Consider the following 17827-nt stretch of genomic DNA (forward strand, 5'->3'; position numbering starts at 1 on the left):
TACGCATTTAATCAATGTTTACCTAATGATGAGTAAATGTTTAGTATCTATTAACTAGCATTAAAGAGGACCTATTATACTACTTTTCTGGTCTTAATTTCTTGTTTTACACTGCTATAGAGCAACCTGACACGAATCACATCACAAAAAACTATGTAGATTTTCGGGAAGCTCTTTCTCTTATTTTGGCGATCCAGCACATCCTGTCAACACTTGAGTGTGTGTGCTTCGGCAATCTCCGCTCCCTCCGCCTGTGCATCGGCCATCTCCGCTACCCTCCCCCCCCCCTCTTGCAAACCCCACTCCGTTGTGATTGGTTACCTTCCTTCCGGAACACTTTCAGTGGCGGGAAGCGCGAGCATGGACCTATAAAGGCGCGAGGCAGACGCGAACAGGGAAGTGACAGCATTACCATACATGGAAACATCCGCGTGGTCACGTCACAAATTTTTATGCGACGTCACGAATTATGAAAGGGTAGACCGCTTTGAAGACGTGACTTCTCGACTGGCTAGAATAGTGTTTAGTGCTCTGCACAGACACCCCAGACGGTCAGCAGGGAATACGTCGAAATGCATGTAAGTCATTATTTGATAATTTAGTATGGTTAAGCATGACTATGAATCATCATAACAACGTTTATAGGTCATAAAAGTCAAAAAGCATCATAGGTCCTCTTTAACTAACAGTAAATTAATGTACCCTCATTGTAAAGTGTTACCGAAACATTTAACTCATTTGAAAACCAAAAGACAGCAAAAAAACCCTGGGGAAAAAAATCCAGCTAACCCTAAAACCATGTCATATCCATAGCGATAGAGTTGACACTGCGGGCACTTGGTTCCCCTACGTGTATAGCTGTACCTGGCATGTCACAATAACAAGGGGGCTCGTCACAGGCAGAGAACAGTGTGTCTTTTGTAAGTGGAAGCAGGACGACCAGCATCCCCTGTCAGGCTTGTTGCCCCTATGAGAGAGCTGAAGTCTCCAGTCCCGACCTCCAGCACCTAGTCTGCCAGCCAGCCAGGGCCCAGCCCGGAGAGGCCTGTCATCACTACCACAGAGGCCTCTATTCATCCCCGCAAAGACAAAGCCAAAAGTGTACAGCAGTCATCCAAGGCATCCCAAGCATCCAGATATCCACCAGCGATATCATTTTAGGCTTTTGTGAGCCTTGCGCTTTGGTTTACCCGCCGTTCCCCCCTCACCATCCCAGCCCTCCGTTAACTCAGTATCAAGGATTTGTCTCGTTTTGTAATGCAATGACCTCACATGCACTTCGCATCCTTGGAGTTTATCCATAAACGGTTATGTATTTGCTTGTACATCCAGTGTTATTGGCTGTGATTTGATGCATGTGGAGTGATGTTGTTTTACATGTCCTGCAGCAATAACAGCTGTTTATTTGGATTAACCACATTAGCAACTGCGGGTACGTTCAATGTGAAAACATGCACTGGCTTTTTATTTTTCAACATCATCCACCCTCCGTGATGGAAAATGATTAATATTTGAGAATTCTGAGCTCCCATTGATTGGGTGTGTCTGGGGTGAAGAGTGATACCCACAGTGAAAACCCAAAGGCACGCTAACAGTTACGCAACAAAGTATTTCAAAACAGCCATCAAAACAAACATCATGGAAGTCATTATGCAACATTAAAAATACATTTAAACCTTGATTCCTTTTTTCCAAGTTCAATAAGTCAATGAATTATGCAGAGAGCTGCATAGTACCGAGACTTTGCGACACACCATTGAGCAGCTGAACATGGCTTAAGGTGAAGGTGATTAGCTTGGGCAGGTGAATAACCTCATCAACAAACAAATCCAAAGAAATAGAAACATTTCTGCCTGCACTGTTTGACAAGAAAAAAAACCCTAATGTGACTTTTGGCGTCGTGAATAAAAATCGCAGGTGTTTGAATGACAGTGGTGCAGCACAGTTGTTCAAAGTTCACATTGCACGTTCCCATGTCAGACCCCTTCCGGTCGGGCCCTCCAATGGCCACGCTGGGCCCCTGAACTCGGTGGTGAAATCTCCACCTGCTGATAGGATCAGCTGCCCCCCCACCACCACCACCATAACCCCCCCACATTCTCCGCCCCCTTCTCCCGGGCATGTGTGGCGGCCACTGATAAAAGAACTGTAGATAAGAGGAAACACAAGCTGTGATGAGGAACACATTGCCGCCAGGAGAACAGGACATCAGCCCAGTGGAAAAGGCACAAGATGAGAGATAGAGTGAGAGAAGGAGGAGAAGAAGAAGGAGGGGAGAGAGAGAAAGAGAGAGAGACCAGAGAGGAGGCAGCGAGAGAATGAGAATGAGGAAAGAGGCGGAGAGAATCTGAAAATGATTAAAGGAGAGCGCAGGACAGAAGGGAAAAACAAAAGCTGTTGTGTATCCCAGGGCTAAAAGAAGGAGAGAAGAGGAGGTTCTGTCAAACAACAATAATATAAATGGCCGAAACAGTTATAGAGCAAGACGTTATTCTATATAGCGTATTTCTCAACCAAACTAGCTCCCTTTTGATTTTTTGGACGCATGCGGTTTGTTGAAGAAACAAACAGACATTGACTGCAATCAAGTTCACAGACAAGTGCCCAGAAATACGACATGAGAAGTAGCATAAATACACAGTGTTGTGTCCAAACAGGAATATTACTTTACACAACAATGTATTTAGCGAATGATTTCGGGTGAGATTGAAATAGAAATACTACCACAATAATAGTTGAAAAAATAAATAAAAAATGAAATTAAAAAAAAGGTAAACAAACACATACTGAAAGGTAGGATAGTGGGGATGTTTCTTAAAAATCCTGGAAAAAGTCTTAAGGTCTTATCAATAATACTCATGCAGCATAGACAACCAGAAGTGACATTACGTGACACATTTCCAGATGACACAGTTCAGTTTCCAGTTCAGTTCTCTCGGAAAACAAGAGTGAATGTAAATAAATCTGAGCTGTTGACACGGGCTGAGAGTGGAGCGGACAGGTGCCACAATGACACCAGCGACCTCCAGGGGATGTATGCATCCCATAGCGGTGTCCCCTTTCAAGATGGACACTGGAGGGGACAAACCAGTTGGTCCACCCAAGGGTGTGAGCACAGCAGTGGGTCACTCTGCTACAGCCAGGGAAACACCCGCGGCTTAAGGCAAGTCTTAGCGTGCATTGTTTGGGGATCTTTAGCCATATAAAAATCACATTTTTGTCCCTCCCACACACAAAGACAATTTTCCAGTCTTGCTTTGAAGCACATATCTTATTTTCTATCTGCCTTAACACGTAATTTCTTGGAAAAATTATATCTTTTGAAGAAATTTCAAGCTTTATACTTTGTTTTTCTTACTGTAAGTCCTGCTGGACACAAGCAGCGATTGGCATGCTTAAAATGTAAACTAGTATATATAACTCAATAGAGGCTATTAGCCTGCGTTTGACCAAGTACGCCCGATTCCTGGCCAGGCTCGCTCCCATTGGCTCGGAGTCAACGCAAAGTGTCCCGCTAATCCAACAGTCGTCTGGGCTACGCTGAAAGTCACCTCTGAGTCCAGCTCCAGCACCCGCGTCAGGAATCCACAGGCTCTTTGCATACCGACTGGCCGGATATCCTCTAGTTAAAGAGGGCTCTCTAAGCCAGGGCCATGTGTTGGCGGACTGAGGAGGGTGACAAGGGGGTAGGGGATGGATGGTAGGATGTTTTCTCTGGGAGGGGTGGTGGTGGCAGGGATGAACAGGCAGTGCTTAAAAAGGCCTTCAAATTGACGTCAGCATCGCAGCAGAGGTGAGAGCCGACTGTTCAGGTTCAATAGAGACCAATCAATTTTCCAGCAGATCCTCCGAGCCGTGCACAAGCTACAGGCCGCGGCTATAAGTGCAGTTCACTCCTGATCCGAGCCCGCAGATCTGTGCATCGAATGGTGAATGGCTTTTGTGTTGCTGCCGGGGCAGAACAAAGTGAGTTCAGGTTACTGCACTCCTCCCGTTATTGGCCCACATTGTCTCTAATTATTCTAGCAAACATTGACACAGCATGTGTGGTCTCACATTTATACCCTCCCTCCCCCCAATTCTCCTCCCGTGCTTAACAGAGTGAGAGAGAGAGAGAGAGAGGGAGAGAGAGAGAGAGAGAGAGAAAGAAAGAGAGAGAGAGAGAGCAGAAAATAGACAGAAAGGACCTGTGAAAGGGAGGGAAGGAATGATGAGATGAAGAAGTGTACTTGCATTCGCAGTTGTTTGCCTCACGCTGATGCAATTATAAGTGAAACTGCATCATGCTGGATTGAAATGCTCTTGTTTGTTTTCTATTTTTTACGCCTGTGTAGAGAACACTGTGTATACTCAGGGGTTTTGCTCACCTCTTCTCCCATGCCGCCTCAACTCATATGAGAGAACAAATGCACCATGCCAACTCTAGCTTATAATACACGAGCCACCGAGACCAACCAACAGGGGGGTAGAGTGCAAAAAGATGGGGTTTTTCTAGGATGCAATAATATAACCGAACGAGGGAGAAAAAAAACAGCCACAACTTCAACTCAATCCCACACTCTAATTTGAATTCTGAAGCTTTCCCGTTGCCCGGGCGCTTCTAACTCCAGCTTTTGCAAAACAATAATTATGACGATTGTATGCATCAATAGCTTACCAAATCCCCTGTCCGTGAGCTTAGCTTGAGGCAATGCTGCAGAAAAGCTATGCCCAAATATGTTACATGTGGTTGCCAATAGGAAATGGCTTAAAGTGAGGCCCAAGGACGCTCGCTCGGGTATAAAGTCAAATCACGGAAATGTATAAAAAAAGAAGGTCTTAGGCGAGCTTAGTTACTGTAAAATTGGTACTGACTTCTTAGTAGCAGTTGTATAGAAAACCTCAGCGGAGCGTGTAGCAGCTATTACTATAAAATTCCCATTAAAGCATTTTCTGAGATGATCTACTGCAGATTTTTACTGGAAGACATTAGAGCAACTTGACTGACTCATCGGTTAGGAAGCACAGCATTTTCCTCGGATTGGTTTTGATCAGGTGAAGGAGGATTCAGTGTGTTGTTTTTGTATTTACACCTCTCCTGTGAGAGTTAATAAAACCGTTGTCAGATCGGATTTTAAATTACAGATGAAGAGAAGATGCCATACAGATTGACAGGCTATTGCACCTAAAACAGAGAAGTGTGGTGGTGCTTGCAGGGAGTGTGAGTTCCATGTGCCAGGCAGTGTCGAGACTACAAAATTGTAGTATGGCCCTCCACTATAGACCATTTTATTTGAGCTCCTCATATGCGATTGCTTGCTACCTTCCGTGCAACGTCTGAGCAGACACACACACACACACACACACACACACACACACACACACACACACGAGCCAAGGTCACGATTCCTGCTTCTTGCTGGAATCCATTTCAATTGATTCCAAACCAAGTGATGTTGCAAGGGCTGTAAACGTAAAACACATTATTTCCACTGCACCAAATATTGTTTTTGAGGCAAGTACATAATAGACTCCTTGCTTATTTAAAAAAAAAAAAAGCCTTAATGTGCAAATCATTTAGAAAATGTGACACAGATTACTCACTTTAAATCTGATTTTTTTTTTTCAGATTTTGGGAGAAATGCTTTTTTTCCAGCTTGTCAAGATTTAGATGAGAAAATCAATACCACTCCAAGCCAGAGCCAGCAGGCAGTTAGCTTAGCCATTTATCCCTGCTTCAAGTCTTTATGCTAAGCTAAGCTAACCACCTCCTGATGGATGTGAACGTGGTAACAACCTTCTCATCTACCTCTTGGCTAAAAAGCAAATACGACTATTTCTCAAAACACTGAACTAGTCCAAAATGAAAATTAAACCAACACTATATTTGAGCTCTATCTTTTGCATAAATAAATATGTATTACAAATTTCAAATCCTTTGCATTATGTGACGGGGAACGATGCTCGCAACCGAGGGGTGAGGCCACTATCCAAGTCTCCGAGCCACGTCTCTGGGATGTGTTTTCTTCCGAAATGGCTGCGGGATGCATGTCACCCCTGGGTGACAATTTGACTTTGTGACATGCCTGTGGGATGCAGGCAGAACAGCAAAGGGCTGTATTGGCCCGTCTTTTTCTGTCATTGCCATCTTTTACCACCATATCTCTCCAAAAAGCATTCTGAGAAACAAGATTTCTTGATATGTCCGAGGACAAGTTATCATTAGCGAGCTGAATATGTTTGGACAAACTGCCCCTTCACTCACCAGTCAAAGAATGGCCAAGATGTCCTTGGTGATTTTTTTTTTAAAGTTTTTTATCCTAAAAATAAAGAAGGCAGCTTTTACAGGGACGTATGTCAGAAGGACGAATCAAGGGCTGAGATTGGGAAAGTGTGGCGACACGAATAACGATGTGCTCCATCTCACTACACAGAAAACATTTTCATCGTTAGGACCCGTTCTATTAAATACCTTGACATTTCCTCCTGAAGGCAACATACAGGGGCATGGCGGGGCGAACAGATGGAAGTCAAGGGGACAGAAACGGACACAGCTGGCAAGGAGTAATTGTCCTGACCTTTTCATATACACTCAGGTTCACATTGAGCCAGGGGGGATTGCAAGGTGGGGGTGGGTGGGGTAGCAGGAACACAAGGGTAACGAGACAACATGACAAAAATGTCAGTGTTTGGCCTAACTGACCCCAAAATATTGTCTAAATACGTCTCTCTAAGCAATCTATTGTAAATACGTCATTGTATCTATTGAAATACCTGAATGTTCTTTCTACTGATATCCCTAAAGGTGTTTTAACCCAAGTCCAATCTCCAATCGATTGTTTTTCAATTCATTATACAGTGAAGTGTGTTTTATATCCATCCATTCAGGTACAGCCATTAGCCTGAAGGTCCTGTGAAAGTCATGCATTGCTACATGCTGGAAACGAGGTCTCTTCTTTACAACTGGCAACAAAGGCTTTGTTGCTGCAATCCTGAGTTCCGAGTCCGACCCAGGATGCAGGAGTTAAAAGGCCGACCTCTCCATGAACTCCACATAAATAAAAGTGCAGCTGTTTACTGCTAATTTAGCATCAAAGGGACGTGCAATCACATAACAGGGGTTAAGGGAACTTCAGACCTGAGGCGTGAAATAAACCTTGGGCAGAGCCAACAACAAAGGAGATACTTCCCTGCAGTGTGTGTCTTTAAAAACGTCATGGGAGCTGTCAATGAGTTGTCAGCCTGATGATCATGGGGGCATTTTGAAAGAATCTGTGGTCATGCTTGGTTTAACACACATTACAAGGGGAGCACATGTACACACTCTTGGCCCCACACACACACACAAACACACACCAGTCCTGTATAAACTTTACAAAGAACAGAGTCAACTCTGTTCCACCTGTTGTGTACTTTAGAAACGCCCAGTGGATTAACCTATCTGCTGAAATCAGATAAAAACTGTTTCCCGTTCCAAGTCCTCCATCACAAACGTAAATAAAACTTCTCTTTTTTTCCTCCACCAGGATCCTTGCATTAGTGTAGTGTCTGAAGTGACCTAACCGCCTTCGCCTGGTGAGGTGTTCTAATCCTTCTGGCTTCAACCCTATAACACTCAAGGTATTTTTCTCACCGTGCTTGTGCAAGGCAACACCTCCACCTTTATTTGTATGGGAGCGGATTTAGCTCGAAGGCCTGCAATTACATCATCATTCAGTTTTGCAGCAGCGCATATCAGGGCCCGGCATTACTCATAGCAAGGCCTTTGAAGAGTTTGGCCCAGCCCTCACGCTCCCTCCTCCACCCCCACTGCAGCGCTGCCTTTGATGTTAGCGCGTGGAGCTGCGCCGAGCATCGCAGCCTCCCAGGCCTGCCCGCCTGGCCTGATCCTATCTGCTCAGGCGGCAACATTCATGTGGTTTACACCCGCAGCACGACTCCCCGGTCAAGCTATTCACCCACCGACCCACGCAGGCAGCCAGGTCCCTCCCCTCCCCCGACCAGGGTCTGCAGAAGAGGGGCTGCCGACAGGGGATCCAGGGGGGAAGGACAGGAGGAATTGTGGGAGGCTTCATCAAATGCCCAAGGCTGTACTACTAGAGCTTTTATTGGCACGTTAGCAAAGGTACACCTGAGCCTTGGGGTGTTATTCTTAAAAACAGAAGCACAGGCGGACATTTTTCTTTGGGTGCAACCGCACAACATGAGCCATCCTTCAAAAGTAAATATTCAACTGAAAAGCTATAGATAGAAAACCATTTGTTCCCACTATCTTAAGTATACCCATGATACAGAGGCGACAAATAGAAAGACAATTTTTCATTTCTAAAATCTAGGGCGTAGTAAGGGGAGGAGGTGGGGAAGATGCAGAGATATATCTTCACTGAGGGGCGGGAAGACGTGCAGCACTCTACCAGAGAAAAAAAACAATGCAGAGATAACCCAGCCGGTCCTCATCTGACCAAGCACCTCCAATCCATCATACCTGTGGCCTCATTGTGTTACAGCCTGGCTACACCTTCCCACACACACACACACACACACACACACACACACACACACACACACACACACACACACACACACACACACACACACACACACACACACACACACACACACACACACACACACACACACACACACACACACACACACACACACACACACACACACACACACACACACACACACACACACACACACACACACACACACACACACACACACGGTTATTAAATAGATGAACATGATGGGGTTGGAGCTTCCACCTGAAACTGATTTGTCCCCACCTGGCATCCGGTAAATGACCTTTGCCACGGTTGTGTTGGAATCCATTCAAATGAAACAAAAGAAGGAGGGGGACATGAAAAATAGCATTGTTACTGACAGAGGGCCTGTCAGGAAGAACCCTCACTACATTAATATGATGCATTAAGCCGGGGATAGCCTGGAGGGAAGCCCCCACAAAGCATGGGCTGCTGGGCAGAGCCAGCGGACTTGAACAGCCAAATACCGGGAGTATCTTCTGGTGCTACATGTAAACAAATAGGTTATGGATGTAAGAAAGGGATGAATCCCGCCCACTAACTGCGCCCGGTCAATCATGATCTCACTTTATAAAACTGCATTTTGATTGGTGCACAACAAATTTCACGACTCTTGCCCAGTAGTTCTTGCGGTGGCCATATTGCTGTAAAGCAAGGGCTTCTGGGTACTCAGATTAGGCCGGGGGTGATCATGTTCATAACACCAGTAATGGTTCCTTACTGCAACAACAGTAGGGCTAAAACATATTAGCACTTATCAAAATGCCAAAAGGTTCAGGATCTTCTTACAATACAATGAGGTGTTTTTCTGCGGCATGCAAAGCTGATAATTATGTAATAATGTAGACAATAGATAGCACTTTGAACCCTGCCTTCTTGAACTTGGGTGAGTGGGACCGGTTGTTGATAAGACCTCTCTCTCTTGGTGAAAACAAAAGAGAGTAGAAGGAGGACAGTTGACGGGGACAAGGATCTGAGTATATTGAGAGGTAGGAGTGAAATGGACTCCCTGCCACAGCTACCTACCCAGTCTATTGGCCAAAAAAGTACAACAAAAGGGGAGGCTGGCGTTGTGGCCTTCCACGGTTAGTCAGCACATTCCTGGCCCGACAACAAAGCATGCCTCTGCCTGGATGAGCCACTGTGAGCATTGTCATTTCATAACCCTCGACCCCGTAGCCTTTGTTTTGCAGAACCCTTCTGTGTCACTGGATAAAAATATGAGCTGAGGGGATGGACTGAGCCTTTCAACGCTGTCTCATCAAACGCAGACAGGCACACCAAAGGGGTCAGAAAGCAACAAAAAAAAAAGAACACTTCAGACACTTTTTCTCAATCTTGACTTGCTAAAAATGTGCTCCGAAAAGAACCTTGGTGAAGAAGGGCAGGCAGGGAGAAAACTCCATTTTTTTTCACAAGTCAAAGTGTGACATTTTTTCTCATGTTGCATTTTCCCCCACCGACTCATCACAGACAGAATCAAGGGCCTCGGGGCAAAGCTGAATTAACATGTCCTCATCATCGGAGTGTAAAGCAGAGGACAAACGCCAGACGTTCATACAAATGAGCCGGGACACATAATCGATAGCAGTTCAGCAGGGGAGCGACATGGGGGGGGGGGGGGATAGGTTTTCCTCTGGGAGACGGAGAGAGAAAAGCAGTAGCGAGCAAACCAGCGCCGACTGCTAATCTCTCTCTTGGAGTGGAGAAACATCAAAGATCGGCTCAGCCACTCCAGTCCAGTGGAAACTAACATAGCTACTGGGGCCACCAGTACCAACATGCACTTGTTCTAGGTGGAGCTGCATGTGCTGTGTGAGTGGGAATGACAAGCTCACAAGAGAGAAAGACAACAGCAGAAGAGAGCCAAGCGCAGGAGGGGAAAACAGGGGCTGCTGCTGGTTTGTCCAATTAAATAACAGAAGTCCGGACAGGTACTGAAGAGATCCAAAAGGAAGTTGTTGTTCCTGCTTTTCAAATGAAAATATTTTCTTTTTATTTCTTATCTTATATATAAAGTCAGTGTCTTTTGTTTTTAATGTGTGTGTTTGGATTTTTTTTTTTTAGCTTTTATTGGCTTGAAATTTCACAGAAATGTATTATTTTGGGATTTTTTTTGCCTTAATTTGCAAGTTGACAGTAAATATGCATGAAATCAAAGGAGAGCGAGGTGGAGAGCGATATGCATGAACCGGTGTATTGTGGTTGATGGCCAGCACTCTAACCCCCTAGTCCACCAGGAAAACCCCAATTCAATTGGAATTTTAACAATTCATTAGTTGACGCTGGTGCAACTCTCACTCAAAGTAATTCCCATGCGTTATAGGATGCATGACAAATTTTGGCTGCATCCAAAAAGCGCAGACTGGTGGTGGTGGTGGGGGGTGAGAGTGTGTGTGTGGGAGGGGGGCGGGGGGTGTCAAGCAAGAGAAAGAGAAAAACAGTTTAGTCTGTTCTATTCCGAAAAGGGGAGAAACGCAGCCTCAAATTACTTTGGACGGGACATGAAAGTGAAACAGGGTGGCGGTTAAGAGACGATAGCACTTAAAATACAGCTGCGACCGCCAAGCCAATAAATGGAAAAAAGTAGGGAGCAGCACTTTTAACCTTTTAAACCAGCGTTTTTTTTTGTGTACTGCTACTGTTGCATTGGGCGCTGGGGAGTGGCCCCGGGTCCCTGGCACCTCCCGTCTGGGACCGGCCCATTATGGCCTCTTGGGGTTTCCAGCCTGTGGTGAGAAAGCGCGCTGGATGCCTTCAACCACTAAAGCTCTCATTATAGTCTAAATGCAGCGCGACACAACTCCTGCCAGCTCCAAGGTAGGGAGCTCCAGTATTTAAGCTCATCGTTGTCTTAGCTCAAAACCACCACTTTCCCCCCTTTGCACGGCCGGTCGGAGAAAAAAAAATAAAATGAAAACGCCACTTTCAAAAGAACCGCATCACGGAGTCTCCCGGCTTTAGTTACTGGCACTTGGTGTGCGTAGGGGATGAAGTTCAAAGGTAGAACAGCTCATGGGTGTTGGGGGAAACTTTAGCCTCTTCTTCCTGACACTGGATTGAGGGGATGTCCCCGTCTCTGTGTCCCTCTCTCTGAGAGGAAGTTAGGCCAAAGCCACATTATTCCCTCAGCTTCTGGCCCAACGACGACACTGCACAGTTCCATCTGGTCGTCTTCGCGGTGCCCCTGCCACGTATGGCCCTGCCTGCCTCGGCTCCTCACTCACATGGCTCACTCACATGGCGCACACACACACACACACACACACACACACACACACATACACACACGGCCCAATGGAAATCAGAGGCAGATGTGCGCTCATGCAGTGCGATCGCAGCTCATCTCGCGACAGGAAAGACCATTTGGCGTCAGGGAGACAATAGAGAATGATGAGACGCAGATGGCGTTTCCCCCTTCGCATCAAACACGTTCTAATCAGCAGAGTGTGTGTGTGTGTGTGTGTGTGTGTGTGTGCTGTCAACAGTGATGTGAGACTAGGGTGGCGAGCTGTCAAAATGAGCGTCCTGCATCGTAAAGCCATTCCAGAAATGATATTTATTCTATAAGCAGAACGCTGAGTGTGTCAACCCGTGCCAATCCAGGTGTTACCCAGGTGTCTTAATAAAAAGGGACTGATTAAGAGGTTTAACTCACGTCAAAACTGCTGCTAGTATGTGGTTTACCTCGACTACAATACGCTTAAAACTATGTAAAATATGCAACATTATATAGGTCCACGTTCTTCACATAATCAATGTCTCTGGGCCCAAAGCGCTGCAGGGTTTTTCAATTTACCAGGCCGTTTTCTTTCCAGCAGTCGGATCGAATAAACAAGTATTTAAAATCAATCTGGGACATGCGGTGAATACAATTAACCAGCAGGAAAGGATGGTCAATCCCTGCAGTGGTCGCAAAAGAATATGGGTTAAGAGCTGCTGCTGTAGATGGATACACTCTTAAAGTTGTCTTAGGGAAATTCCTGTTGATCCACTCACACACACACACACACACGGTCTCATGTCTTGACAGAATGATTTAAGGTGACATTGATTACTTTGCTATTACAGAGGTGCACTGGAGCAATCAGGGGAAACTGGCTTGGGGAAGCCTGGGGTTTGGCACTGCTGGGGCCAGATCTGCGCCTTCATGCTTCCCCCCTCGGAGCAAGAAGCGAGAAGCAAATTAACTTAATTTATTATTTTTGGCCCCAGGCAGCGTTTTGCCACTTTTCGCACTCTTCAGGCAAAAACCCAGCTGTTAGCTTTAGGGAATTAGCAAAGGGCGAGATGGGAGTGCATGAGTGCTGATGGTGGTTGGTGTCTTTGCTCAGGAACATTGCCAAGACATCCCCCCCCCCACCCCACCCCACCCCACCCCTCTCTCTCTCTCCTCCTCTTTCCCCTGTATTTGAACCCGTACCTGCTGAGGTCTGGCCACTACTGTACACACAAGGTAATGCAAACCCCATCAGGGCTCTGTTCAAACAGCAGCCAGAGAGAGGACTAAAAAGGCCCCATAAACCTCAGGCAGAACCGAAATCAAGCGCCCCCCCCCCCCCCCCCATTCACCGAACACGAGAAGGCTCCAAAACCTTGAGAGCGAAAAAAGTGGAGGAGAAGTGGTGCAGTCGGTTGCGGAGGTCAGCACGGACAAACTGAACGCACACACAACCTAAATATTTGTGTTCCAACCCAGATCCAGTGTAAAACTAAATCCGTTACAACACCGCAGCAATTCCCCCAACACATTACTGCAATGTTGTTTCACAAGGATAGAATTTTGCCAAGTGCAGGGGGAATTCAATACCGTTTTTTCAAAATTATATACTCCTGCAGGTTGTACAGTCGTCATTCGTTGTCAGTTTTTGACTTGCATAAATCTCCGGCAGAGTATATGCTGTAAGAAATTCAAGACAGTGCAGTGCGCCTTGCCGGACTAGACTGCCCCTCATTATAGCCTGACAAAATATAAGCTGCCTCTCTCTCTAAGTGGTCAGAAGCTATATGTTAGCAAAGAAAGCAAACCTAAATAGATGTGCTTTTCAATGTAAAGCTGAGGTCCGGCATTTCTGTGTGGTTAAAGAGTGGCGCCGAATGGCCATCACTGAGCATAAACCGGGCCTTTTTTTTTTTTTTTTTTGCCGAGCATCCCTCCCTTTGAGCCCTACATATCATCTTTCTTTCAAATTAAAAGTCTGAATTTTCTTTAGGTAAACAAACATGCATACGGGCAGTGGAAAGGTGCTTCTTTATAGTTGACAGACATTGTTGCGAGTCAGGAGGGAAGGGGGTGGAGGAGGGATGCTATACTAGATGTTTCAATTCAGTACTATAGTGCATGTAAACACAAAGACAAACGTGCATATGAATCAGTTTTTTTTGTGATGCAGACACACTTGACACAACATAATGAACTTGATTAAACTCAGCTATCCGTCCCCCTACACAGGCTGCATTGTAACATGGCCCCCACACACCACACACACACAAGTGATCTCATAGAGCTCAATCCTTTTCTTCAGTCTTGAGGTCACACTTCAGCAGCTACACTGGCTTTCACGCACAAACCCAACCATCATTATTGCTATATTGTGTGTGCAGTGACACCTCAGTTTTCATATTCTAATGATCCCAGATTGAACTTAATATCAGGAAAACATTAGTAAAGTGGTGTATAAATCACAAAAAAGGGGGGACTGGACTATTTGGTCCAAATCACAAATTGTATCCAAATGAACTTGATGTCTATTAGATGTAAGTGTAGTTGTATTAAAACCTAAGAATAAGGTTGAGTGGGTTGGCTCCCCTTGTCCACATGGGGCAAACCACTGAACACAAACATGGCAGCTCAGAGGTGTGTGTGTGTGTGTGTGTGTGTGTGTGTGTGTGTGTGTGTGTGTGTGTGTGTGTGTGTGTGTGTGTGTGTGTGTGTGTGTGTGTGTGTGTGTGTGTGTGTGTGTGTGTGTGTGTGTGTGTGTGTGTGGTTGAATGAGAAGCAAAAATTCAAAAGCGCTTGGGATAAAAGCGCTACACAAATGCAGCCATCACACATTTACACAAAAACAGCTTTATATTCAAGTGGCTTCTAGTCTTTTACAAGCGAGAACTGAAAGAGCTTTGGGTCACACCATCACAAAACGGTGACATCACAGGACATGATGGAGGGTCAGGATGATAAAACGCATTAAAAAACATTATATATTTGGCACATGACCCCTAAACTCTTTGGGACCTTTTATTAAGCAGCCAAGCCGAGTAGATTGAACAAATTATTAGAACACTTAAAAAAATATATTTGGAACTGTAGAAAAGCTCCATATTTCAGTTATTAAAATCAACCAAAGTTGGGATGGTGGATTCAAGCATAGACAGCACTAGCCATAGTGCACTTAATATTTTGAGGGGGGGGGGCCATGAAATAAAAGATGGAACACGAAATGTTTTATGCATTATATTCAGCCTACTAACTTGGGCCTGGTTTCTACTTTATAAATATGTACACAGGCACATTTCCAGGGCCTCCAAATGGTTACAAACAAGCGTAAAAGCAACAAAAAAAATAAAACATGCAGCTTCAAACGCAGCGGTGTTGATGACGGCTACACAGCAACAGCACAGGCTACAGGCGGCGGGACGTTTGGCTTTCGCATGTACGCTCAATAAAAACAGGAGCGGTATTCCTCCACTCAGACTTAACTTTTCGGATTTTAAAACTAGAGCTATTTGCGCTCAAACTCACCAGTGAAACCCCGATAAAGGGTCCACAACTTAGCTCAAACAGTCGCCTCGTAGTAGCCTTGTTGCTCTTGTGAAATGCGCACAGGCTGGCTGCTCGCTAAAAAGTTTACAAACTTTTTTTCTCTTTTAGGGGAGGCGGTGGAGGATCTGTCGGTTACTTTGTAGGAAAACGACAGCGTGCGTTCGAAGGCAAAGGGGGACGATCGAGTGGAACTAGCTGCACCAAGCGAACTCCAGACATCAACAAAATAACCTGCAAGAGCATGTTTTCCCTCTGAATGAATTCCACAAGATAGGAGCCATCTTGTGACCGCATATGCTTGCAAGCTTTAGTACCATCCTCACACCGCCTGCACACATACACACACACACACACACACACACACACACACAAACAGCCTACACACACACACACACACACACACACACACAAACAGCCTACACACACACACACACAAATCTTGTCATCCACCCCCAGTCCAAATGGAAATTGAAAAAAAGAAAGCCAGCTTGGTTTTAAATCACACTACCATACCCTCGGTGGTGTTGTCCATTGCCCATGTAAAAAAGAAGAAAAATAAATGAAACAATTTTTTTTTCACTTACTTGAACGATCTCCCCCTCCGCGCTGATAGTGGCTCCAGCTTTGGAGAAGCGTCCTTGCAAGCCAGTCGTGTACGTAGTATAATCTCCATTGGGACTGGACTCGAACAGAACCACTTCCACAAAGGCAGTATCCTTGGCGAAAACGGTACCGAGGGAAGCGGCAACCGCGAGGATCACCAGGACCAGCGAGTCGGGTACACGACCTGAGCCTCTCCCCCGTAAAATCATCATCTTGCCGGCTGGATCTGCGTCGATCGGGACATAATTTCACACGGATAGAATGCCTACAGTGATCGGAGTGAATGGAATTGAAAAATCAGGTCCGTGCGCGCGACGGGGCGATGCGTCAAAAGGGTCCGAAATTGTGCAATAAAAAAAGCAGCGAGAGCCCGGGCTTGAAGCGTGTTTATTTCACCACTGCGAGCCCTTGTCAATTACATTGCCTGCAAAACGCTCTCTCTCTCTCTCTCTCTCTCTCTTCCTCCCTCCCTCTCTCTCTCTCTCTCTCTCTCCCTCTTTCTTTCTCACCCCCCTCCTCGTCCCCCTCTACAAAGCGGATCTCCTTTGATCTCCAAACACGTGATTTTTTTTCTCTTTTTTTCTTTTTAGTTTTTTTTTCTCTCTCTCCCAAAAGGGTTATATCCCCACCCACCAATCTTTCTGACCCTCTCCTTTGCACTCCCCTCTCTCTGAAGTGCCAGCACTCAGTTAAGGACGCACCGCGGACTTTGCAGCCTAGGCAAAAGAAAAGAAAGTTATTGTTATTGTTTGAAATAATATGCATAGCCTACAATAGATTGAGTTGATTCGGTTTCGTTGAGTTGATTATCACATTTCCAGGAATAAGCTGCCAGAGGCGTTTTTTCCCCCCGCTTACTGAGTCTGACTGGTTTGTGGCTGTCATACCACCTTAAAACAAACACTACCCTCTTCAGGACGCTTCATGATTTAACCGGGCTAATTTTTCAATCTGATTCCCATTTGCTCATTTACAGGTTACAAAGTAGTTGAGCTCTTTGCTTGAGTTTAGACCATTTTATTATGAATGAGCTACGTAGCCTACATTTTTCTTTATTTACATTCCGTTGTTGTTGGTTGATGTAGTATGAACAAAAATTAGGAACTATAAAGTTATCTATACTGGGAATATCAATGAACAGTTTTCCTTTTAGTAAAATAGCCTACATATTTATTTTTTTAATAACTTTAACATACATTTTATTTTATTACTTTCTTGAAACACACACACGTGCACACACACACACACACACACACACACACACACACACACATTACATTCAATATTGTACCAGTTTCTTCTGTCCATTCAATGATCTTTATTACTATGCTACTATAATTGTATAGTAGCTTAGCTTTACATACCCCACATTATAAATGCATTTTACACATACAGTATTTTCAATTCCCACCTATGCACAGCACATACAATAATAGGTAGCCTATATCAAGATGTCGTTGCTGAGACAGTATCTATCTATCTATCTATCTATCTATCTATCTATCTATCTATCTATCTATCTATCTATCTATCTATCTATCTATCTATCTATCTATCTATCTATCTATCTATCTATCTATCTATCTATCTATCTATTATTTCAACATCCATATATATGTTTAAAGATTGAGGGAGACTTCTTTAAACCTCTTTCACATCTAAACAAATCCATTTAGTCATGATGTGTACATGCACATGAATTAAAGGCAATTCACTTAGCAGGTATAATTGTGCACCGCTATTTAGACAGATTAACCGTCTCCAATTAACGGTCATCTTTGATCTTCAAAGTAGTTGTCTTCTCCCAGACAGCCCTGACGAGCTAATCATACATGGTTCCAGGCGTTTTCACAGACCTCTAAATGTTTAATTTGACGTAATTTTCTACCTGCAGAAACTAAGTCAAATTAGTGGCTTAATGGCAAAGATTTAA

At 44.8% G+C, this 17827-nt stretch overlaps 1 protein-coding gene across 2 annotated transcripts in view; it reads right to left on the reverse strand.

Annotated features, from left to right (window-relative positions):
* The window catches only part of znrf3 (zinc and ring finger 3), a 67167-nt gene extending 50893 nt beyond the window's left edge, over positions 1 to 16274 (reverse strand). For both annotated transcript variants that reach the window (XM_080042893.1, XM_080042892.1), the window contains exon 1: positions 15876 to 16274. In XM_080042893.1, the coding sequence (XP_079899019.1) occupies positions 15876 to 16106 (231 nt within the window). In that variant the 5' untranslated portion in view covers positions 16107 to 16274. The remainder of the gene's footprint in view (positions 1 to 15875) is intronic.
* Positions 16275 to 17827: the final 1553 nt, after the last annotated feature.

This window comes from Ammodytes marinus (assembly GCF_949987685.1).
Source record: "Ammodytes marinus genome assembly, chromosome: 2".
NCBI lineage: Eukaryota > Metazoa > Chordata > Actinopteri > Uranoscopiformes > Ammodytidae > Ammodytes > Ammodytes marinus.